The sequence below is a fragment of the Tasmannia lanceolata genome, unplaced genomic scaffold, assembly GCF_043159265.1.
Source record: "Tasmannia lanceolata isolate RefF3 unplaced genomic scaffold, GAP_Taslan_0.1 ptg000008l, whole genome shotgun sequence".
In the NCBI taxonomy this organism is placed as follows: domain Eukaryota; kingdom Viridiplantae; phylum Streptophyta; class Magnoliopsida; order Canellales; family Winteraceae; genus Tasmannia; species Tasmannia lanceolata.
Window position 1 is genome coordinate 52,288,782 of NW_027518685.1, and position 25,398 is coordinate 52,314,179.

At 45.4% G+C, this 25,398-nt stretch overlaps 1 protein-coding gene across 9 annotated transcripts in view; it reads right to left on the minus strand.

The window, feature by feature from the left end:
- The window catches only part of LOC143885357 (DUF3754 family protein, putative (DUF3754)), a 119,709-nt gene extending 94,715 nt beyond the window's left edge, over window positions 1–24,994 (minus strand). For all 9 annotated transcript variants that reach the window (XM_077389493.1, XM_077389491.1, XM_077389490.1 and 6 more), the window contains exon 1: window positions 24,538–24,994. In XM_077389493.1, coding sequence (XP_077245608.1) covers window positions 24,538–24,878 — 341 coding nt within the window. In that variant the 5' untranslated portion in view covers window positions 24,879–24,994. The remainder of the gene's footprint in view (window positions 1–24,537) is intronic.
- Window positions 24,995–25,398: the final 404 nt, after the last annotated feature.

The following is a 25,398-nucleotide window of genomic DNA, read 5'->3' on the forward strand; positions in this document are numbered from 1 at the left end:
ATGTGAGGTTCGATTATGCTCTTTTGTCTCCACAAAGTGTTTATTTCATTCAGTTGGTCCCTAGTTATTGGTGGAGTCTAGTGGGATGGAGTATTTCTGATGGACGACTAGAGAAAGCGATGTTTTACGGCGGTATCCGAGTAGACCAGACTCGGTCGCACTCGCTTATCATCTTGGATGATCCGAATATCTCGACATTAAGACCGTTTTGCTTAAGAACAAAGATCGGTCAGGTGTCTCACCCAGTTCGGATGGCCAGGGGGCTCATCCGATGGGCGTTAACCTTAGGAGGTTAACTGCCGGTTTTACCGACCTTTGGAGAATTATTGTTTGGCGAGTAAACACTTAGAGAAAAATGGAGATTTCATTGATTAAGTCGATAATTACATCCATTTCTGCTACAACAAACAAAAGACAGACAAACGTTGGCAAAAGAAAGCAAATTACATCAAGCTTACTGATAGAATTTCTTTAGATTCGTCATATGCTAGGTACGGGGGATTGAAGTGCCTTCTAGGCTTTCCATTTGGTAGGTGCCTAGTCAAAGTACGCGCGAGACTCAGTAGGGACCTTTCCGAGTTGGGGCTAGCTCTCCCGCGTTTCTAGGGTCGGAGACTTCAGCTCGTCGCAAAACTAGGTCACCGACTTTTACCGGTCGTTCTTTCATTTTGGAGTCGTAGTAGCGGGCGACTCTCTGTTGGTAGGCTGCCATTCAGACCCGAGCCCTCTCCCTGGTTTCTTCTAGGAGATCGTGACTGCTCCTCATAAGGTCGGAGTTAGCTCGTTCATTATATGCTTCAAGCCTTGGGGAGGGGACCCTGATTTCAACTGGGAAGACTACTTCTACTCCAAAGGCGAGGCAGAAGGGCGACTATCCTGTGGCGGTTATGGGCGTGGTCCGATACGCCCAAAGTACATTTCCTAGTTCTTCGGCCCACAATCCTCTGGCATTTTCTATGCGCTTTTTGAGTTCTTGGAGGAGGATCCGGTTGGTAACTTCTATCTACCCATTGGCTTAGGGATGACCAACCGAGGTGAATCTTTTCTCAATGCCGAGCTTTCCACAGAATTCTTTGAACTGTCGAATCGCAAATTGAGTTCCGTTGTCAGTAACCAAGATAGGGGTTGGAGACACTTAGGTAGGGGGCACGCAAGGGAACACTTGTAGAGTGTCTGACCGTCCAAAACGTAGTGGGCGGCCTTGGCGACTAACCGACGAGCTTCTTTCCGATCTTGGGGGAGTTCACTGTTTCCCAAATATCAGAGTATCAGGTCCATCCAACTAGGCTCCTCTTCGATTTGAAGGGCTTCCTCTCTCTCAATGCTTGGCCGGGAGGGGACTTCAGTGTAGATGTTGCCTAGATCGATGGCTCCTGATGATGCCATCTTGGAGAGCGCGTCGGCCCGTGCGTTCATCGTCCTTGGGATTTGAATGATTTGGAACTCAGTGAATGCATATATCTAGCTCTGTACCTTCTCTAGGTACTTCAACATCCTTGGCTCTTTAGCTTCATAGACCATTTACCTGACCGACGATGAGTTGCGAGTCACTGTGGGCTCTCAATCGGTCAGCATGTAGCTCGGTGACGAGGGTAATCTCAGCGAGGGGAGCCTCGTATTCCGCTTCATTGTTGGATGCCTTGAAATTCAGCTTCAAGGCGTACTCCCAGCAAGGAGAGCCATCTACATAGAGCATCCAGGGGTGGCTCCTGGCTAGGTTCTGCGATAGGAGTTTCTTGGCCCTTGGATTCTCCCGGTACGGTGCATTCTGCAACAAAGTCTGTCAGGACCTGGGACTTAATGGCGGGGCGGGGCTTCACCTGGATATCAAATTCTCCTAGTTCAATCGCCCAGTTTATTTGTCGACCAGAGCTGTCGGGCCTCTATAATATCTTTCGAAGGGGGTGGTCGATGAGGACGATTATGGGGTGTGCTTGAATATAGGGCCGGAGTTTTCCAACAGAAATGACCACGGCGAAGGCAAACTTTTATATCTCCTAGTACCAGGTCTCTGCGTCATGAAGGACTCGGATGACATAATGGATGAAGTGTTCCACCTTATCTTCCTGTCTGACAAGCATGGAACTGACCGCGGCCGGGCTTACCGCGAGGTATAAGTATAAATCTCACCCGGTACTAGCTTAGAGAGTAATGGAGGGGTTTGGAGATAGGCCTTCAACTGCTCGAAGGCCGCCTGGCAGTCGCCTGTCCATTGGAAATCTTTGACGTTTCTCAGATTTTTGAAGAACAGTAGGCACCGCTCAGCGGATTTTGACATGAATCGACTGAGGGCGGCGATCCTTCCCGTCAACCTTTGAACCTCCCAAACTCCTTCGGGGGGGTCATGTCCAAGATAGCTTTGATTTTCTCTGAGTTGGCCTCGATTCGGCCAAGGAATTTATCGGAGGTCACCCCGAAGGCGCACTTTGAGGAGTTCAGCTTCATCCGATTCAAATGGAGCACGGCGAAGGCTTCCCTCAACGTTGGAGATGTGGTTTTTGGCCTTGAGGCTCTTTACTAGCATGTCATTGATGTAGACTTCCATGTTTCGTCCAATTTAGTCGGCGAAGATCTTGTTAACGAGGTGCTGGTACGTGGCTCCCGCATTTTTGAGGCCAAAGGGCATGATCTCGTAATAGAAGAGCCCTTGATCGGCAACGAACGAAGATTTTGGTATATCAGGGCCGTACATCTGGATCTGGTGTATCCAGATAAGGCATCCATGAAGCTGAACATCTCGTGTCCTGCAGTGGCATCGATGAGATGGTCCATCCGAGGGAGTGGATAACAATCTTTCGAGCAGGCTCTGTTGAGGTCGGTGAAGTCGATGCAAATTCGCCATTTCTCGTGTGACTTCTTCACCATCACAACGTTGGCGAGCCACTCAGGGTACCGGATTTCTCTTATAAACCCAGCACCGAGAAGTTTATCCACTTCTTCTTTGATGTGCCGTTGTCTTTCGATGCCGAAGTTGCGTTTCTTTTGCTTGATGGGTTTGAAGTTCGGGTCCACATTTAACTTGTGAACCACAACATCGGTGGGGATGCCATGCATATCTGAGGATGACCAAGCGAAGATGTCCGAGTTAGTCTTTAAGAAATCCAAGAGATCATATCGAGCCTTACCTAATAGGAGCGATCCAATCTGGACCGTTTGATACTCTAATTCGGGGAAGAGGGGAATCTTGGAGAATTCTTCAACGGGTTCTCCTCGTGTTACTTCGACTCGGGGGTCGGTACCACCAATCGAGAAAGATTCCTTGGCAACTTTTGTCTTCTCGAGTAGCCTGGCATAGCAGACACAAGCCTTTTCTTGATCGCCCCGAATTTCTCTGATCCCTCGCTTTGTCGGGAACATTACTTTTAAATGGACAGTGGAAACAGTGGTTTCAACTGCCCCCAATTCATTCAGGGCGGGCCTTCCGATGATTGCGTTGTAGGTGCAGGGCACCGGTACTACCGGGAAGGTTTGCATAATGGTTCTCTGCGCAGGGTAGGTACCGAATGTGACTGCTATGTTGATCTTTCTTTGTACCTTGATTTCTCCTCCGGAGAAGCCGAAGATAAAACAATCGACCGGCTCGTGGCGGTCTTTTCCAATGTACATCTGAACGAAGGCGCTTTGGTGGAGTACATTGACAGAGCTTCCTGTGTCCACCAAGATTCGTCCGACGTTAAAATTGGCGATGGCTAACCGAACGACTATGGCGTCGTCATGCGGGAGTTGGACATCCTTGTAATCTTCTTCAATGAAGGTTATGGCCATATCATTCTTCGGTTCCGATCGTTGTTTCTTCGCCGGAGTCTCCACGGAGTTTACTTGTCCTGCGTAGACCGGGTTCTTCAGTCGGTCCTCCTAATGCGAGGCCGTCGTAGATGGTGTCAATATTTCCCGCAATTTTGGGGGCCTCCGACCTCTTTTCTGGAGACCTTTGGTAGCTTCTTTCTGCTTTGTGAGACTCGGGCGAACGACGACGACCAGGTGAAATATGTCTCTCTGAGGACCGATGGACCTCGGATTTTGGTTGTTGATGGCCCCTCGGCGGATTCTGGAGATATCAATCTATCCGTCCAAGTCCCGTGAGTCTTTCGATCTCATTTTTAAGGTGGTGACAACTGTCGGTTGTATGGCCATGGTCCTGGTCGTAGTGGCATACTTGCCGATGTTTAGCTTTCTGATGGTGCTTTTCATCTTTGCTGGCCACTGTATTGGCTACTTGTCTCTGATTTCGTACAGGATATTGGACACCGTAGTGTTCAAGGGAGTATAATTAATCCTGTCGAACGATGGGGCAGGAGGCCGGTTGTTTGGTCGGTCGACATGTCGGCTCTGCTTATGGTTCTGGCTAGGTCGAGACTCATCCTCGCATTTCTCTCCCGCGCAGGCGAGCTCCAATTCCCTTTCCATGGCGAAAGATTCTTCATTGTTGATGTATCGGTCGGCGGTGGCCATGAGTTCTTGAAGATCGCGCGGCAGATTGTCATTCAGGGAGACTTTCATGTCCCGATCCCGATTAGCATGTCAGAGGGCGGCTCGGACCATGTCGAAATTTGATTCTTTAATCTGATGAAGTTCTGACCGGAACCGACTGATGAACCTTCGAAGAGTCTCGTCGCATCCTTGCCTCAAGGCCAGGAGAGTATCGTTCGTCTTCTGGCGGGGCCGACTGTTTACGAAAAAAGTCATGAATTCTTTACCGAGTTTGTTAACAGGTCTTTAGGTCTTTATTGTAATGCCCAAGGGCATACTTGTCTTTGTACTTCACTCTTTATTATTTATATTACATGAGTGAGGGGGAGAACCCTAACTCAATCTTTTCTCTCAATCTTTACTTTCTCTCTTTTCTCTACCTCTCTCAACATGGTATCAGAGCTCTAAGGCATGGATGCCTAGGGCCATTTTTTTTCTTTTCTTTTCTTTTCTTTTCTTTCCTTCTTTCTTCCTTTCTTTTTCTTCCCTAACCCTAACCTTAACCTCCATCTTCTCCATCAACCTCAACCTCCATCTTCTCCATCCCTAACCCTAACCATAACCCCTCCATTCTTTGCTACAGTACCCGCTACAGTACTGCTAGAGTAAATCGCTACAGTACTGCTACTGTACCCGCTACAGTAAATAACTACAGTACATCGCTACAGTACCCTCTTTTCCCCACTCTTCCTTGCCCTAATCTGATCCATCATAATCTCTTCTTCCTCTTTTGGGTCATAGTTATGCCCTAGATTCTCTTGTTCAGCTTGATCACTATCTTCATGGTGTTGTTCTGTATTTGTAGTTACATCATTGCGATGTTTGTGGTTCGGAGTTGTCTCGACTTTGTCTTTATGCCGTGCGGTTGTCTCATGCCTCCCTTATGCATATGTTGTCCTCACGAAGCCGCGGTCTATTAGCTTGCTTATAGTCTTCATCCTTGTCTCTACTTGCTCGTTGTTGGTCATCTTCAATCTTCTTCCCGGTCTCTTATAGAAGATACACCTAGTATTGAGGACCCTACTATTCGTACTCCAGCTATGGCTACTAGTTCCCAGCCGCGTCAGGCTACATCGTCGTCTGTCTTCGATGGATGCGTCATTCCCACCGATTACCACTTCCCGTCTTGATGGATCCAACTGTTTGACTTGGAAGATTGCTGTGGAGACATATCTGAAGGCCCGACGAAAGATTTCTATTATTCGTCGTGATCCCCCTTCTGAGACTGACCCTACCTTTGATGATTGGGATGTAGATGATGCCCTGTTTGTACACTTCTATGGCAGAGTATGACCCCTGCCATTGCTAGCACCATGATGGATCTCCCTACTGCCAGAAAGGTATGGGAGCACACTGCGGCATTATATTCTGGTGAGGGGAATGTCGCCCGTCTCTGCGACACTTACTCGCGCTGGATGGGTCACAGGCGCGGTGATTCTACAGTCCATGATTACTACAGACAGTTTGTCTCCTATTGCCAGCAGCTGGATGCTCTTATGCCTCTCACCATTGATCTTACCACGGCAGCCGGAGAGCGGGATCAGCTCCGTGTTGTTCATTTCCTTGAGGGTCTTGGACCAAAGTTCGCTCATCTTCAACAGCACATCCTTGGGTCTAGTACTGTACCCACTCTTCAGGAGTATTTTTACGAGCTCAGCAGTGTGCACTTGGCATTACTGTTCCTACTCCTGTGGATGTCTCGACTACTGCTGCTTATGGCGCCGCTAACCGCCCTTCCCGAGGAGGAGGCACTTTTGGTCGCGGTCGTGGTCGCGATACTAGCCGAGGCGGACGTGGCGGCGGCCGAGAGGGTGGCCGTGGAGGTCGAGCTCGGCCCTATTGTACTCATTGTAAGCGTGAGGGTCACTATCACGAGACATGCTTTGATCTGCATCCCGAGCTGCGTCACACTCCAGATCCTCGTCAGGGCCGTACTGCACATCTTGCCCTTCCAGATTCGACTGCTCCTATTGACAGCCCCTCACAGACACCATTGGCTACTCAGACCGATCAGATGGTCGTCTCTCGTGCTGACTATGATGAGCTACAGCGTTTCAGAGCTGCCAGTCGCCATCCTACTGCTGGTCTTGTTCAGCCAGGTAGTTCTCCTGCTTCGTTCCTCTCTAGTTCTACTGCTGGTCTTCATCACATGACAGGTACCCAGTCATCCTTACATGATTTTCATCATATTGTTTCACGTTCTATTACTCTTGCTGATGGGAGTACCTCTCCTATCACTGGTGTTGGCAGTTGTTCCCCTTCACCAGGCATTACATTATCATCTGTGCTATGTGTCTCTAAGCACCTTTCAGTTTACTTTCTGTTAGTCAATTAACAAAGCATCTTCATTGTTCTATCTCATTTTTTCCATCATATTGTCTTTTTCAGGATCTCTCGAGTGGGAAGACGATTGGCTCGGGCCGTGAGGTGGATGGCCTTTATCGTCTCGACTGCACTCCGTCCCATCCGATTCTACATGACTCGGTCGATGCATACCAGTGGCACTGCCGTCTAGGTCACCCGTCTATGGAGCGTTTACGCAGGATTCCCTTTGTTTCTTCTTCGTCTGTTAGGTCTTTTCAGTGTGAGGCCTGTGAACTTGGGAAGCATCATCGTGTGCCATTTCCCTCTAGGACTATTAGTCGGGCTTCACACCCTCTTGCTCTTGTTCATTCTGATGTATGGGGTCCTGCAAGAACTACCTCTTTATTTGGATTTCGCTATTTTGTAGTCTTTAATGATGACTATTCACGTATGACATGGACTTATTTAATAAAAGATCGTTCTGAAGTTTTTTCTGTGTTTCGTGGTTTCTATGCTGAAGTTAGTAATTAATTCTCATGTGATATCCAATGTCTTCGCACTGACAATGCAAAGGAATATTTCTCTTACTCTAATGGTTTTCAGGAATTTCTCTCTTCGCGAGGCATTCTCCATCAGTCCTCCTGTGCTCAACAGAATGGAGTTGCTGAGAGGAAGCTTCGTTCATTGTTAGATGGGGCACGGACACTACTCTTTCAGATGCGGGTCCCTAAGACCTATTGGGCTAATGCTGTACTCACAGCATGCTACCTAGCGAATAGGCTTCCCTCTTCAGTCCTTGGCGGCACCTCTCCGTTCTCGATTCTCCGTCCTACCTCTGACCCTTTCCCTCTTACACCTCGAGTTTTTGGCTGTGTCTGTTTTGTCCACGTTCTTGTGTCAGGATTAGATAAGTTGGATCCTCGGGCCGAACGGTGTATCTTTCTAGGTTACTCTCGGACCTAGAAGGGTTATCGTTGCTACAGCCCCCGCCTGCGACGATCCTTTGTCTCGGCGGATGTTACATTCTTTGAGACTCAGTCATTTTTTAGTTCGTCCATCTTGTTGGATCCCTCCCCTTCTCCGCTTCAGGAGGATTCCTCGCATACTCCTGTTCTTCCTCTTCCGGTTCTTCCTGATCCCATCCCTGTTTCTACACCTCTGGTGTCCAGTTCCTCCCCTACAGTTGATTCTACTGTTATGCCGGCGTCAGAGCCTTGTGCAGCCCCTCTATCTCCACCATTGAAGCAGTACCAGCGTCAGGCCAAATCTGCTGCTCATTCAGCCCCGCCGGAGCCATCACCATCTTAGCCGGAGATCCTCACTTCTGAGGTACATTCTGACTCTCCCATTGCCTCTCGCACTCAGTCTCGCAGTACTGCTCATCCCATTTCCTCTTTTTGTGTCTTATGACTTTCTCACCCCTGTATTTCGCAGTTTTGTTTCGTCTTTGTCCTCTCTTTCTCTACCTAAGACTCTACAGGAGGCACTTGATCATCAAGGATGGCGGGCGGCTATGGATCTTGAGATGCAGGCCCTTCAGGCCAATCAGACATGGGATCTGGTCCCTCTCCCATATGGTGCTCGCCCAGTTGGTTGTCACTGGGTTTATGCAGTCAAGCACCTTCCTGATAGCACAGTTGAGCACCTTAAGGCTCGACTTGTTGCAAAAGGGTACACGCAGACATATGGGATTGATTATGGCGAGACTTTTTCACCAGTTGCGAAAATTCCTTCTATCCGTGTCCTGCTATCTCTTGTTGTGAATCATGGCTGGCATCTTCATCAGTTGGATGTAAAGAATGCCTTTCTTCATGGTGATTTGGAGGAAGAGGTCTATATGGAGCAACCTCCTGGATATGTTGCTCAGGGGGAGAGATCTTCTCTTGTTTGTCGTTTGAGGAAATCCATTTATGGTCTCAAACAATCTCCGAGAGCCTGGTTTGGGAAGTTCAGTGTTACACTTATTCACTTTGGCATGAAGCAGTGCGCAATTGATCACTCCGTCTTCAGTTTTCAGTCTCAGGCTGGTTGTGTTCTGTTCATAGTATATGTCGATGATATCATTATCACTGGTAGCGATACAGGTGGCATTCAGAGACTCAAATCCTTCCTTCGGACAAAGTTCTCTACTAAGGATTTGGGTTGTCTTCGGTATTTCCTGGGCATTGAGGTTGCCTATTCGACTAGGGGTATCTACCCAAGGTTTGAAATCTCGGTTTCGGTTTCGGTCATCAGCGAAACCAAAACGTTTCGGTTTCGGTACGAAATTTCGGACGAAATCTTGTAAAAATTTCACCGACATTTCGGTGAAATTTCCGAAACGTTTCACCGAAATTTCAGGTGAAATTTTGCACTTCACCGAAACGTTTCACCGAAATTTCCGAAACATTTCGGCGAAGTTTGGTACTTTTTTGACTCAATGTGGATTTCGTTTCGTTTTCCACTGAAACCGAAATATTTCGGCCGAAACGAAACGTTTCGGCCGAAATTTAAAACCATGTATCTACCTCTCACAAAGGAAGTATGTTTTGGATCTTCTTGATGAGACAGGTTGTTTGGGAGTCAAGCCTGCCTCAACTCCTATGGACCAGAATATAAAATTACTCCCTGACCAGGGAGTCCTGTTAGAAGATCCAGGGCGATACAGACGCTTAGTTGGTAAGCTCATTTATCTTACCGTTACACGTCCAGATATTACCTTTGCAGTTAGCGCTGTTAGACAGCATATGACTATGAGCTTACCTCGCACTTCACACTGGGAGGCTGTACTTCAAATATTGAGATATCTGAAGAGTTCGCCAGGTAAAGGTTTTTTATTTCAGAGGCATGGGCACCAGAGAATTGAAGGATACACTGATGCAGCTGGGCAGGATCTCCCGCTGATAGGAGGTCTACTACAAGATATTGCACCTTTATTGGAGGTAATCTTGTTTCATGGAGAAGTAAGAAACAAGATGTTGTGTCTAAATCCAGTGCCGAGGCAGAATATAGAGCTATGTCTCATATGAGTGGCGAACTCATGTGGCTACGTTCCTTACTTTCAAAGATTGGATTTTCTCCTTCTTCTTCTCCAGCTCAGTTATACTGTGACAATAAATCCGCCATTTACATTGCCACGAATCCAGTCTTCCATGAGAGGACCAAACATATTGAAGTGGATTGTCATTTCATTAGAGATTTGATTCAGCGAGGCTACATATCTCCTGTGTTTACCAGTTCTACAAATCAATTAGCAGACATGTTCACGTAGCCTCTAAATAGAGCTAAGTTAGTTGATAATTATAACAAGCTAGGAATGTTAGATATCTACATTCCAGCTTGAGGGGGAGTGTTAATAGGTCTTTAGGTCTTTATTGTAATGCCCAAGGGCATACTTGTCTTTGTACTTCACTCTTTATTATTTATATTACATGAGTGAGGGGGAGAACCCTAACTCAATCTTTTCTCTCAATCTTTACTTTCTCTCTTTTCTCTACCTCTATCAACAGAGTTCATGGAACGTTTCGATGGAGTTTGGCTTCAACCGGCTGTACCAATTGCTCGCATTTTTCTTCAGATATGCGGAGAAGGCCTTGCACATCATAGCGTCATATGCATTCCGGAGTACCATCGCTCGGCAATAAGTCCGGAGGAATTCTAGTGGATCGGTTGCTCCGCCATATAAATCTAAGAGGGGCATATTGAAATTTGTAGAAATGGATGCGTCTGCGATTCGGGGTATGAATGGTGAGACGATCTTGCTATCCCACTTGGCTAGGAGGTCTGGGTCGCATGGCATTTTCATCTGCTGTTGGAGTTCTTTTATTTGTAGTTGAAGGTCAGCGACTACGGTAGAGCCTACAAGCCGATGGTCTTCCCTTGGGGGAGTTCATTCGACCGAATGTGGCCTTTGTCGTGCGAGGTTTGTGATGGTCAGCTCAACTGGTTCGTCACGTCTTCGCGGATGGTTAGCTCGGTGGAGGCTTGGTGGTGGACTGGCGATTGAGGCCGAACCTTGTTGATGGCGGTGCGACCTTCTACTTCTTAGGTTGCGACCCTCGGAGGACCTGTGTCCTTCTGCAACGTTCGGGGGTGGAGCGTCGTTGCCTGGGGGAGTAACAACGGGAGGCGCGGCCACCGGTTGAGGGGGTAGCCTTTGTAATCCTTGTTGGAGGGCGTTGTTGACGTCTCCAAATCGCTGAGTGAGTAGATTGAACATGTCCATCGTGACTGGTGCATCACCGGAGGTAACCATTTCTCCAGCTATCAATGGTTGATCTTGCTGGTTGGCTTGGCTTCTCGTCACTGCTCTATCGTTAAGTTGAGGTTGAGAGGAAGCTTTCGAAGCTTTTGACCTTAGCATTGAGGTCCCACGGATGGCGCCAATCTGATGGTGCCCAAAATCTGACTGCATGTACTAGCCTGATGGAGCATGTGATCCTGCGCTGACAGAAAAAGCGTTAGTGGGCCCGAAGTTGTGGCTCCGAGCGGCCACTTCGACACTCAAGTCAGAGATGGGCAACACAAATAAAAGACGATGAGAAGGGGTGAGGGCCAAGACAAGTTACCAGCAAGATGGGGAGAAGATTGAACCCCTTTGCTTGAGTGTGTGGATGCCCTTTTATAGGGGAGGAGGCCCACGATGTCCACATCACAAGTCCTGCCCTTAATTTCGCCCACGTGGGGTGGAGTAAGGGGTGGTTACAATCGTAGGGGCGTGATTCCTTGAGTTCCCAGACAAAGATGGGGGATGGCGGTCTTGGCGGGAACCTTTGAATCTTATCTCTGACGTGTGAGGCGTGTTTATCGTAACGGTCACCCAGATTTCTTGCTTGGTGGCGGGATTTCCACGGTCGTGTCTTATTTTCTTGAGCGTCGGTACCGATGTTGGGGGGAATAGCTTCGGTGAGGTAGGTGGCAAGGATCTGGAGAGAGAGTTGGGTCAGTATTGATGGTTCTTTTCCTTGGGCTTATATTGAGTGTATTTTGTATTTGGAGTAGGTGTAAGGATCAATACCATATATATCGATTTTACCCCGCACCACCTTACTAATGTAAGCATGGGGATCCCAATTTAATATATTTTGAGGCCAGTCTTGGCTAGAAGTTTATATTTGTAAGTATGATTAGAATCGAAGTTAAAAAAAAGAAGCATTGTGTGTATGTTTTAAAGTTCGAAAGTATCTAGAATTAAGAGAGTTCACTTTGGGAAAGCTTTGGAGTCGTATAAAGAAAATCATGTAAATCCTTAGACTGATTTCTTTATCATTAGTAAATCGAAGCTTATGTCTTGGCTAGAAGTTTATATTTTTAAGTATGATTAGAATCAGAGTTAAAATAAAAGTATTTTGGGTCTGTTTTAATGTTCAAAATTGTCTAGAATTAGGAGACTTCACTTTGGGAAAGCTTTGGAGTCATATAAAGAAGATCATGTAATATACAAGGGATACTTGGACTGGTTTTGCTATCATTAGTAAATTGAAGCTTATCGAAGTAGTTTTGCATTTTCTATGTTGTTCTTTTGAAATAATGACATATCCTGATCTCCATATGTGGTTTTATTGAGGTATCTGCTTAGTTTTATTTTGGATTGAATTAAAATTTGGAAGTTTTGGTTTTTATTTTATTTCTGCCACTACATAATTTGTATTAGAGCAAGTTCAATCCTAGGACTTATAATTGGCAAGGTTTTAAATTTCAGTTCAGGTTTCGGTCATCAATGAAACGGAAACATTTCGCTTTCGGTATAATATTTTGGCTGAAATCTTGTAAGACGGGGACATTCGGTACGAAATTACGGCTGAAATCTAATTAAGATTCATCACCACTATTTTTTCTTTTTTCTTTTTATTTTTAAAGGAATATCTTAAAGAACTAGCAATAATGACAGCGATTTCAATATAAGAGGAAGATCTAAGGATTTCGATATAAATAAAAAATACAGACATTTATGGGTTCAATGCGAAAATTGTTATGGATTAAATTATAAGAAAGAAAAAATTTTGAGAAAATCATTTCTTTGCTTGAAAGACTCGGGGAAGAAGTCGAAAAAAAAAAGGGAGCTATGGATTCTTACGAAACTTAACTCAATCTTATGTTCCGACTTAAATGGATCTTTCAGACCGGGACTGTCCGTAATAACTCCACCAGCAAAAGAAAAGATATAACTGAAATGATTTAAATAAGGAATCGTTTGGCATTTCCAGATATATTACTCAAAAGAATCGACACAATAGGGGGAGGATACCTATGCTTCACCTTCTGAAGGTGGGAGAAAAGATAAAACTGATTTGATTATTGATTCAATTAGAGTTTGCAACTCATGTAATTCACTCCTCTTCTTGACGATTGAATCCACTTCTACAGTCCCATACTTAGTAATTTCTTAAGTGCTTCTTCCGTATCGGGGATTGTCGAAATAAGCAAGAATACTATTTCTACGTAAAATACCATTTATGGGTATTTCAATCGAGATCGATTGGTGAAATAGTATCTCTCTCCAAAAAAACATGTTTTTTTTTACCGACGCACAAAGAAAATATTTTGTTGTGAATGAACAAGATATTGAGGAATTGTCGATATGTAAGATCATAATTATTGATACGGGTCTTTTATCTTTTCTCTCTTAGTATAAATACTTGAGTGAAGGGGGAAGATCTTCAACTCATTCCAATCTCTCAACATGGTATCAGAGCCCTAGGTTTGTGTGCCCTAGGGACCCTCCTTGGAGATCCTCTCCATCTTCTTCTCCCTCATCCCCTCCACTCGTGCACTAGAGTTTCCCACCCGCTTCTCCCTCGCCTCTCTATCTCTCGCCAACGTCCCACTCCCTCTCCTCTGTTTACATGTTGCCCTAACCCTCTCCCGACCTCGCTCGCTCGCCAACCCCTCTCTCTCTCGCCTCTGCATCTCCAACCCCCTTCCCCACCCTCACGACCCCCTCCCTCTCTCGTCCGTGGCCCACCCTCTCTCCTTCACCCTCCCGCCTCTCTCCAGCCCCCTCCCTCATCCTCACGACCCCTCTCCCTCTCGCCTCTGCATCTCCAGCCCCCTCCCCCACCCTCACGACCCCCTTCCTCTCTCGTCTGCCGCCCCAGCCTCTCTTCTTCACCCTCCTGCATCTCTCCAGCCCCCTCGCTCACCCTCACGACCCCTCCTCCTCTCTCGATCGCCGCCCTCTCACCCTCTCTCACCCTCCCGACCACCTCTCTCCCTCGTCCGCCGCCTCCCTCACCCGCCACAACCTCTCTCTCTTCCCACTTCTTATTTTATTCTTTTCTTTTTTTGTTAAATCACCCCTCTCCCTCATTTCCTCCAAATCCTAACTTCCTACACCTTTTTCCCCTTCTCCCTACTCTTCTTCAAACCTAACTTTATCTCTTCTTTTTACTTTCAATGGTTTAAATCTCCCTTCTCTTTCTTTTCCTACATCCGCGGCACCGACCCCTTCTTGTCCTTGGCCATCGTCCTCCTTATATGATTCCCTATTTGTCTTGTCCATCTATGACCCTTCTCCTTATCCTTGTCATCGGAGCCGCACTCTTTCGATGGAGTCCACTCTTTGACTCCTTATTGTCATCATCATTATCTTCCCTTTCTTTCCAGTGTTGGTGATCCTCACCTTTTCTTATGGATTCTACGATTACTTGGCTTCTCCTGCCAGCCCCTCACCTGCTGACAATGGGGGGACTGATCTCCCATTAGCTCCTTCCTCGTCGAGCTACAATCCGACAGTGTATTCTCCCTCTGTCGAGCAGTCCTTTCCTCAGATGACCTCGAAGCGCCTCGACGGCTCCAATTATCTTAGCTGGCGGAAAGCCGTTGAGACCTACCTTCTAGCTCGGGATAGAGTTGCTCTCACTGAGCGTGGTCCTCCCCCCTCCACTGACTCCTCCTACGACAGATGGCGTCAGGATGATGCGATGGTTCGCACCTAACTTTGGGAGAGCATGACTTCCGATATTGATCAACCGATGATGGACTTGGCCACTGCCAAGGATATTTGGAAGCATGCTGCTCTCATGTTCTCTGGGGTTGATAACCTCACTCACATCTGTGTGACCTACTTCGAGTGGATTCGTTTTGAGCATGGCGATTTGTCTCTCGCCGATCATTATAGTCTATTCATCTCTTTATGTCAGTTGTTGGACGTGTTTATGCCCCTTACTTCAGACCAGACAGTCCTTGCTCGTCAGAGGGACCAACTTAGGATATTCCACTATCTTGAGTCCTTGGGCTTGGAGTTTTTAACATTTCGTCAGCAGTTAGTTGGCTCGGGCTCCATCCCTTCTCTCATAGGGATCTACTCCCACGCTCAGCAGTGCCTCCCAGGCGGGTCACCCACTAATTTCTCTAGTGAGGGTTCCGCCCTTGCTACTTATGATGCTGGGGACTCCTCTCGGCGCAGCACTACCTTTTTTTGGTCGTGGCACTGACTCTTTTGGGCGTGGCCGCGGTCGTGGATGTGCTACACTCATGAAGAATGATGGAAAATGATAGCCACCATATTGAGACCTGCTTCACGCTTCATCCCGAGCTTCGTCGTTCACGCTCCGTACATCTCTCTGCTACCTCTGCCCCTGAGGGCTGTTTTCTGTCTGCTAGTTCTGGCCTTCCCGAGGATCCTTTTGAGTTCACCAGGGCCGATTATGAGGAGCTTCAGCGTCTCCGCCTTAGCAGTCGCCCACCCTCTGCAGAAGTTACCCAATTAGGTAGTTCGCTTGCTTCCCTACTCACTAGCTCCAGCTTCTGGATCATTGATTCTGGGGCCTCCAATCATGTGACGGGTAACTCCGAATCTCTTATCTCGTTTCAGTCATTTCCTTCTCATTATCAATCTGTCACTCTTGCTGATGGCACTAAAGCCCCCATTTCTGGTATTGGTACTCTTTCACCCCATAGGGGTCTTACCCTCTCATCTGTCTTGTGTGTTCCTACCTCACCATTTAACTTATTATTTGTAAGTCAGCTTACCAAAAATTTGAATTGCTCTATCTCATTTTTCCCCTCCTATTGTATTTTTCAAGATCTCTCGACTAGGGCGACAATTGGAACGGGTCGTGAGCTAGGCGGCCTCTACCATCTTCAGTACCACATCTCTCCCACCATTTTGAGTAGCTCTGTTGATGCCTACCAGTGGCACTACCGTCTTGGTCATCCATCTCTTCAGCATCTCCGGCAGACCTTTATTGTCTCCTCTAGCATTTAACCATTTCAGTGCGAGTCATGTGAACTCGGGAAACACCATCATGTGTCGTTCCCTTCTAGGCCTGTTACTAGAGTTTTGAGACCCTTTGAGTTGGTCCATTCCGATGTATGGGGTCCCTCGAGGACCAAGTCACGTTTTGGATTCGCATACTTTATTATAATTGTAGATGATTTTAGTCGAATGACATGGGTTTATTTACTTAAACATCGTTCTGAAGTTTTTCATGCCTTTCGCACATTTTATGCTGAAATTACTACTCAATACAATTTTCCTCTAAATGGTTACCACTGATAATGCACGAGAGTATTTTTCCTCTTCAAGTGGTTTTGAGGAGTTCTTAGCGAGTCGTGGTATTCTCCATTAGTCTTCATGTGCATACACCTCTCAGCAAAATGGTGTTGCTAAGAGGAAGTTGAGATATCTTCTTGACATGGCACGTACTCTACTCTTTCAGAAGCATGTTCCTAAGACATATTAGAGTGATGCCATTCTTACGCCCGCTTTCTCGCTAACCGTCTTCCCTCGTTAGTGTTAGACAATCACTCTCCCTTCTCGGTGCTTCACCCTCGGGGCGAACACTTTCCTCTTACTCCTCGGGTGTTTGGCTGAGTTAGCTTTGTCCACAAGTTAGGTCCAAGTGTGGACAAACTGGATCCCCAAGCTGAGAGATGTGTCTTTCTGTGTTACTCTCGTACTACGGGTGTTACAGTCCTAGTCTTCATCGGTGCTTTGTCTCCGCCGATGTTACCTTCTTTGAGTCTGTTCCTTAATTTGCTAGTCCTACTCCTCATACACAGGTGTCTCCGATTCCGCTTCCGGTTCTCCCTGATCGCGTTCCCTCTACTCCTACACCAGTGCCCACTCCATCGGCTTCTCTACCGGCTCCTCCTCCGGCCTCCGGCCCAATGTAGGTCTATCAGCGCAGACCTCGACCTCGGTCACCTACAGCTCCACCTGGGCGCTCTTGTCTCGGCCTGAGATCCCGCCGTCCACTTCCCAGGTATTACCTCCTTCTAATATTCCTTTAGATTCTCTCATTGCCTCTCGTATTCGCTCTCGTACTACGGCTCATCCGTATATATATATATATATATATGTTTGTATGTGTGTAATGCCACAGGGGCATAGTATATATATATATATATATATATATATATATTTGTATGTATATATATATATATATATATATATATTTGTATGTTTGGAATGGCCGCACTCACTTTCGCAATTATGAGGATGCATGTTTACGTTGGATTGATGCTATAGACGCATATCATGAGTACAATGGCCATGATCACTGCCAGACTATCTACTGGGCTAAAGAAACTGTGCGACGACAAGCCCGATGCTCATGGAGCCACATTGAAACGAACTGTCGTAGAAGACGTGAGCAGCTAATCTGTCGTTGGGAGGATGTTCGTGATGCGTTTATGAATATTTATGCGCTCAACTATTTAAATCAACTTAGATTGTATCGTGAGCAAGAATACAAAGTGTTGTGTAGTGTTGAAAGTAAAGTCGAAGCCCTCCTTGAACGACTAAAAGAAGGCCGTCATTATATATGCGAAGCTAGAATTGTAGCTGAAAACTCAGTGCGTCATATACGTGAGTCAGATTTGCAGAGACAGCTTCACACTTCTAAGGCGGATATTGTAGCAGATCTACGTGAGGCTTTTCCCTTGACAGAGCTGATCGAGCATCGTCCTGAGTCAGAGCTGAGTGACATGACTGTTGAGCCATTACCTGAGACAGATGATCGCGAGCATATTATAGAGGACTGCCCTATATTTGTGTCGATTGATCAGATTGATAAGACTTGTGCCGACACAGATGATCTTGTTCCGCAGATTGATTATGAGGTCCATCAGTCTGACATCACTGCCCCAGCTTCAGTCTTAGACACTGATTTTATCATTGATTCTACTGAGCCTAATAAGATACCAGCGGATGACTTTCATATTGATTCTCCTACGCCTACTGAGCTACCAGTTGGTTTTGATTGTGTGGAGGATGTTCCCCAATTGATACCACCCATAGCTGTTATGCCGATCCCACCAATCCAGGAGGAGTACGTTGCTATCTTTCCAGCCAGTTTGCTTCTTCCGCGTGGGTTGCGTTATTGTGATTCTACATGGACGATTTCTTCACTCTCATTCCATCGGCATTTCAGACGCTTCTCACGGTTTTCGCGTTGCTCATGACAGAGTTTGATGTGTTACTACTGCTATTGCTCGAGTTGCTCATCTACATATTTGATCCAGGTGGACTAGAACTCGAGGTCGAGTTCTTTTCAAGCGGGGGAGAATGATGCAGATATTAGGATCTATTTTCGTATTATTTAGTTTCTAGTATATTTATTTACATGTTATTAGTTTCTAGGATTATTTGAGAAGGTTTCTATTTCTTAGGGTGCTTATTTGCCTATATATAGACCTCTTTAGAGCTTTATTGTTAACTTTTGAATGATTAATTGAATTGAGATTCTCCCCTCTAATTTCTTCTTTCTTTTTCTCCTATTCTTCTTCTACTTCTCCTTATATTCGTCTCTTCTTCCCCAATCCTTCGTCTATTCTTCTCCTCTCTTCTTCTTCTCTTCTTCCCCTATTCTTCTAATTCTATCCCCTTTCGTCTATTTCTCTTCCATTTCTTCTATTTCTCTTTACGGTGCTGCATCACATTCCTTAGGGCAGCCCCTAAAATATATAAAATGGGGAAGCAACATTCTTCTCTTTTTGAAAGATAACAAATTTTATTAATATGGCAATAACCGGATTATATTAACGAGGACGAGGCATCCAACTCATGCAAACAAAAGCTACACCAATCACACATTTATGAGGACCATTTACACACTCACACTCGCTCATAGAATTCAAAATACATGACCCCTTCCAATAGTATACCTCACACTTTCTCAGTCAAGCCTAAAGAGATTGCTCAGTATAGTGTACCTACATGCACAGCCTTCTTTTTCATGAAAAGGTGGAGACAGACGGATCCATTGTTGCAAACTCTCAGCTTGACTTTTGAGAAAGAGCCCCGGGTGGTGCATCGGGCCAACCCTTAAAGGTTTTGGCAGTTTCCCCTCTTTCAACAGAGGCCTGATTCCTAATCACATTCTCTATCCAGAAAGCCACGACCTTATCCGAATTAGAAGCTCCGCTTGGACAATTTCACTGATAACTCCAATGATGGAGTTAACAGTGGTATTCTCAACAGAGAATGCAGACCACAGAACTCCATTGTATTCTCAACAGAGAGGACAGCACACAACTCCAAGCTTCAGATTAAGCCTAACAAACAAAGCAGCCATCAGAACTTGACATGGACTAAGATTTTGATTGTCTATATAAGGTACTAAGACATCTCAAAGAAGCTCTTATTTGTCAGCCCAGTTAGTTCCAGCACCACTGTGTGCATAGCTGCGCACATCTCCAGTAGAATGGTGAAATGCCATCATTTGTGACTTTGTCTAGTCTATTGGTGCTGGCCTTTCATCAACTGAGGAAGGAGATTCCTCTTCAAAGCTTTAGCTGCGCACATCTCCAGTAGAATGGTGAAATGCCATCATTTGTGACTTTGTCTAGTCTATTGGTGCTGGCCTTTCATCAACTGAGGAAGGAGATTCCTCTTCAAAGCTTTATAAGATCAACAACCGATGCAGCTCTTCCCTTCTTTTGTCATTCTCCCCCACCAAACGACGACTGTTCCTTTTTGAAACCTCACGAGAATCAAGAAGCCAAGCCCATTACCATAGGGAGCCTGGCTCCATTACTGAGGTAATAACTTCCAGATCTTCTTTTTCAGCCCCAGCTTTTGGAACTTCCTTTACCTGTATTGTGATGTTAGCGAGCTTCCAAGGACCGATTGACTCTTGCCAGTTACCCAAGCTAGGGTATTTGTAGAAACTCCTTCTATAATCCGTGGTCCAAGCCAAGCCTGTGCAAACCATCTTAAGAGCATAGGAGGGCTTTTGCTTCCACCTCGTTTGCATCACATTCTAACGTAGGACCCGAATACGAAATCATCCGTCTTCCATACGAATCTCGAATAATTCCTCCAATGCCTACCCTAACAGGATTTCCTTGCGAGATGTCATCATAGTTGAGTTTGAACTATTCTACGGATGGAGGCGTCCATTTGAGGAAAACTTTACATTTCTTTTTCTTTTCTGTCCCAGCAGTCTGCCATTCTTTGAGAATATTTACTATGTTGTACAGGTTCGCAATTATCGCATACGGAACTAAGTGTCATATCTGCTATCCCGATTCTCCGAACGGTGCGCCACTCCAGTTGAGCAGTACTCTCTTGATATGTGTTTGAAAAACTCACAAGAGGCCAAAGCTTTTGATGATCCCCTGCTAGACATTAAGAGAAGGGACATTGTATCATCAGATAATCCCATGACTTCATTCTGCCTGCATAGAGCATACCTGCTTGCTAGATGTATCTTCCTTTTCTAGGCGGTCACACGTATTGATTTTCCTGGTTACCAAAGTACAAGAAAAAACTGTTACCCTTGGCAGAACTGACGACTTCCAAATTTTTGTACAACTTGATGATTACCTTGAAGGTCCAGGATCAACACTACACATTCAAGGCCTGATGGGGAACAGTAAGACGAATGCAGGAGACCTAGGAGCGAGGACAGATAGGAGAACTCACTTTTTTTTTTTTTGAAAAATAACAATTTTATTCCATAATAGGGATTACAATCCATAAGGACAAGATGTCCCCCATGAGATTACATAGAAAGGAAAAACCAAAATACACAATCCAAAATCGCAGCTATCCCATCGCCTCCGTGGTCACATTCACCGTGATCATTGTGTCCGTCCGGGATACACCCTCTTTCGCTAGACAATCAGCCATAGTATTTGCCGTGCATCTCATATGCGATACTTGTGGCCTTATGATCCGTATGATATCACGGATTTCGTCCACAATAGAAGCCAATCTCCACGGCCCAGCACTTTGATTCTTCGCCCACGCAATGACATTGGTCAAGTCACCCTCCACAATTAACGGGCCCAGGTTATGAGATTTGAACCACCTAAGCCCGAACAATAAAGCTTTTGCCTCGGCCACGTTCGCGTCACATAAGCCTGCCGGACCGGAGTAACTCATCAATATGTTTCCAAGTTCGTCCCGTATGACTCCACCAATCCCCGCCAAACCCGGGTTACCCCGAGAGCTTCCATCGAAATTTAACTTTAACGAACCATTTCGAGGTGCTAACCATCGGGGCATTACCTTGTTTGTATGTCGCGATTCCAACATCACCGTGTTTCCATTCCGTAGAATGTGTTGAATAGAATACGGTAGCCCTCCCTTCTGAGATGCCCAAAATATGATGGATGATTTGATAGCAAGACTTAAATGACGGGCCGATCAAGATATATCGTTGAATATTCTGTTATTCCTTTCCCTCCATAGGAACCAGATTATACCATATGGAAGAACCTTCCACAATTGTTGTCCGATGCAGCCATGGAAAGCTCCCGTCCAGTGGGTTAGCGTCATTGAAATGTTATTGTTTAACACCCACGACATCCCAAAGAAATTGAAAATGTTCATCCAAATGGAGAAAGCATACGGGCATAGAAGCAATACACGGTCCAGAGTCTCACTGCAGCCGCGACATAGCACGCACCAGCTGGCCAAGCTGATACTCCTCTTCTGAAGGCATTCGCAAGTGTTTATGCATCTATAAGAGACGGTCCAAGCAAACGCAGCAACTCTGAGGGGTATGGGGGTTCCGCCAAATCGTCATCCGTCTTGAATTTGGTTTGTTGCCATCACTGAGTTTTCGAAAGAAACTTCTTACTGAAAACCCCCCTTCATATCCGGTGACCAAATCCAGTCATCAGCCGAGTGAGGGGATAGATATATGTTGGATAACGCTGTAAGAAGCTCAGTGAAAGATACGATTTCATTATCCTTCAGGTCCCTTCTTAAGCGAATATTCCAGAATGAGCCGTCCATCTCATTCTGGATCAAATAATCTGATATTTTTGCCTCCTTGTTGGTTGCTAACTGGAAAATCTCCGAAAAAGATGTGCCAAGGCATTCCTCCCCGCACCATAAATCTATCCAAAAACGTACCATCGTCCCCAGCCCAGCCTTGAATCTAATCCATGGTTTGAAATCATCCCGAACAGAATAGATGGATCGCCACGCACCGGATCCCTTCCTTCCCGACAGACCCCCACAACCACACCCCCACACCCCCCCCCCCCCGGCTTCTCACTAGATAGTCACTAACTTTGGCCTCCCTACAAATCGCTAGGCGGAATAGATTCGGAAATGCATGGGACAGACTGGACTCCGTTAACCACAGGCCTACCCAAAAAACCTAGTACCCTCCCCGTTACCCACATTGAATCTGAGGACTCATAGGAAGGTCTAGACTTACAAATCAACTTCCAAGCACCCAAAACTTTGCTTCACCATATCTCCATAGCCATTTCCCCAGTAAAGTCATATTGTGCATCCTTATCTTTCCCACTCCAATGCCTCCATGGATCTTCAATATGTGTACCACTTTTATCGGGATCTTATATAACGACATGAAGTAGACCGGGAGATTTGCCAAAGCCATATTGATTAGGGTTATCCTTCCTCCAAACGATAGATACTCCTTTTTCCACTTCGCTAGCTTCTTTTACAATCTTTCCACGACTGGATCCCAAGGTGAGCTTTTGGGACGCCATATTTCAAGGGGAGGCCAAGATGAGTGATCGGCAATTCCTCATACTTACACCCGAGCATCTTCTCATATTCCTTCATCTGCTCTAAGTGCATATTGATTCCCAATATCACGCTGTTAGAGAAAGTGATTTTCAAGCCCGGTGTCACTTCAAACCATTGAAACACCCATTTTAGGTTTTCCACCATGCTCTTTTCATTTTCAGTGAACTAGAGGGTATCATCTGCAAACTGCAAGTGGGATACTGGTTGGGTGTTTCTGCTAGGCTTGAGTCCCTTCATATAACCCTTTTCTTCTGCCTTCGCTATGATATGACTTAGAGCTTCTGCAACCGTAATGAAGGAGGTAAGGGGTGAGCGGGTCACCTTGCCTCCTTGTAGAAACATTCAGGATTATTCCAAACTGGACGAAGTGCTTCAAAAGCGGTAACTCTTCTCCCTTGTAGTAAGATCTAGGAATTCCAAAGCTAAAAATCCACCTAAAGAAAGGTGAAAACACAACTTCAATGAAGGAAGTAAAAGAATAGGGATTGAAGGATCCCGGTGGTTATATTGATTTGCTCTAATTCCTCTTGTCAACACTAAAATATTCATGTTTTGAATATTTTGTGGGACCCAGAATAGTAAGAATTTTCTTCCATGCAAGTTATAGATAGAAGGTGATACCATGATTAAACTTACTATAATAAATCAGAACTCTGGGCTTCCTTGGAGGCTTTAGCTTGACTATTCAAAAATACAGTACAAAATAGATTATATGAAAGAAATAAGACGCTTTGGTGTTCATATCAACACAAGTGGTGTATCAATTGGCTGAAACGAGAGTTGGGCGTACAAACTTTTCAATGTAGCCAAATTAATCTTGGCATCCAGTTCATCTATCAAGGAAAGCAAGTCCAACTGAACCAAATCCATCTATAGTGCAAACTACCGACATAGGGTTGAATGGAAACACATAAACAAAGAAATTAGACAAAAAACACAAATCGAGAACAAAGAGATTTACCTGGTTTGTTACATTCTGTGACTACTTCCATGGGCGTAGGGGTTCCAAGAGGTTCCACTATAGGTGAAGATTCCAAAGTACAAGATACCTAAAAGGTCTACGACCAAGATAATCACAACTCTAATCCCACTACTAACAGTTTTACTCATATACAAAAACTATGTAATTTTTACATGATGAAAAAATCTGTATTTTGTGCTTCCAGTGCGCTTTCTGCAATCCCCCAGCTGAAGTTATTTGGGGGTCCTTCGGGTTTCCATTGTAATAGATAAGGGGGGCATAAGAGCATAGAGGGGATAGAAACTAAGACCTTAATAGAACACCAGCTAAACACAAACCTAAGCAAATATTAAGTTTTAAGAAATGTAAAATCATGCAAAACCAAGTCAAATTAAGCAACCACATAGTCAATACAGAGTTACTGCCCCAGACATTTCCTCCAATGCAGGCAATCTCGACACCATTCCTTTGAAACTTTGAATTACCTTGGATTACAAATACTAACATAATATCGCAGCTTGATGTCAAAACCTTATAATCCTGGATTTTACAAGCTAAAACTTGGATTTTATAAGCTAAAACCAAGATTTTATAAGCTGAAACCTAGATTTTAGCTTATAAAATCCAAGTTTCAGCTTATAAAATCCAAGTTTTGCCTTGTAAAATTCAGGATTTTACAATCCTAGATTATAAAATACTTGTATCCAAACGGCCAATAAAAGCTACAGACTAAAAGGGACCTCTATGCAACCAATAACATGTTTTAGTAAAATGTCTTTATGAAAACTCAATTATCATCAATCGAACTTAAATAAGAAAAAAAAAACTCAGAAATTAAACTAAATAGGATGAGGGAACTGACGAGGACAAACGGAGAAATTCGTCGACGGCTTCTTGAGTATCAAACATAGATAGTATGCCGTCAAGGAGCTTGCCCTTGGGAATGGAGATGTACCTCTGCCTCGGCACATGAATTCCAGAAATTCTTTTCTCTTGTTTGGTCCCATCGTTGCTACCATTAGAGCTCTTCTCTGTTGTGAGATCGTATCCTTTTTCGTTGACCTTGGACGGCTGAGATTCCAAAGGTTGGACAGGGAATCTGAGAGAGCGAGGAGCGGATGCATTGGAACGGAAGGTGAAGAGAGGGGAGTTTGAGGTTGAGGAGAGGATGTTGAGATTGGTGAGGGTTTGAGAGGAAAACATGAGGTAGAGTTTCCCGAGGGAAACGTTTGGGATTTTTTTTGGGGGGAGGGGAGGGCGAGGTGGTGGGAAGGAATTTCAAAGCGGGATATGGAGTGGCGCAGAGGGGAGGGAAGGGACCGGGGGTGCGTGGGTCTATATGAGGTAGAGAAAGGATTTTAGAAAATTAACGGCCATAAGGATGTCACACATGTGCACTGGGCACACGCGTGAACGTATATACTCGGGCCATCTGAACCGTTTATGTATTGGACGGGCCGTAGCCCAAAAATTAGGATCCTCTTAATCATCAAAACGAGCTAAACCTAGGGGTGCCATTCGGGTCCGGTTCAACCCGAACCCGTCCGGGTCAACCTAAAATAAAAAGGGGTTAGGTTTGGCATCTTTCAGGTCGGGGCGGGGTTGAGTTTTACTAGTCCGGGTTAACTTTGGTTTTTGGGGTCAGGCAACCCGACCAGAGCGAATACTATTAGGGGTAAAATCGTTATACCCAGTACCGACCTTTACCTCAACCCCATGAACA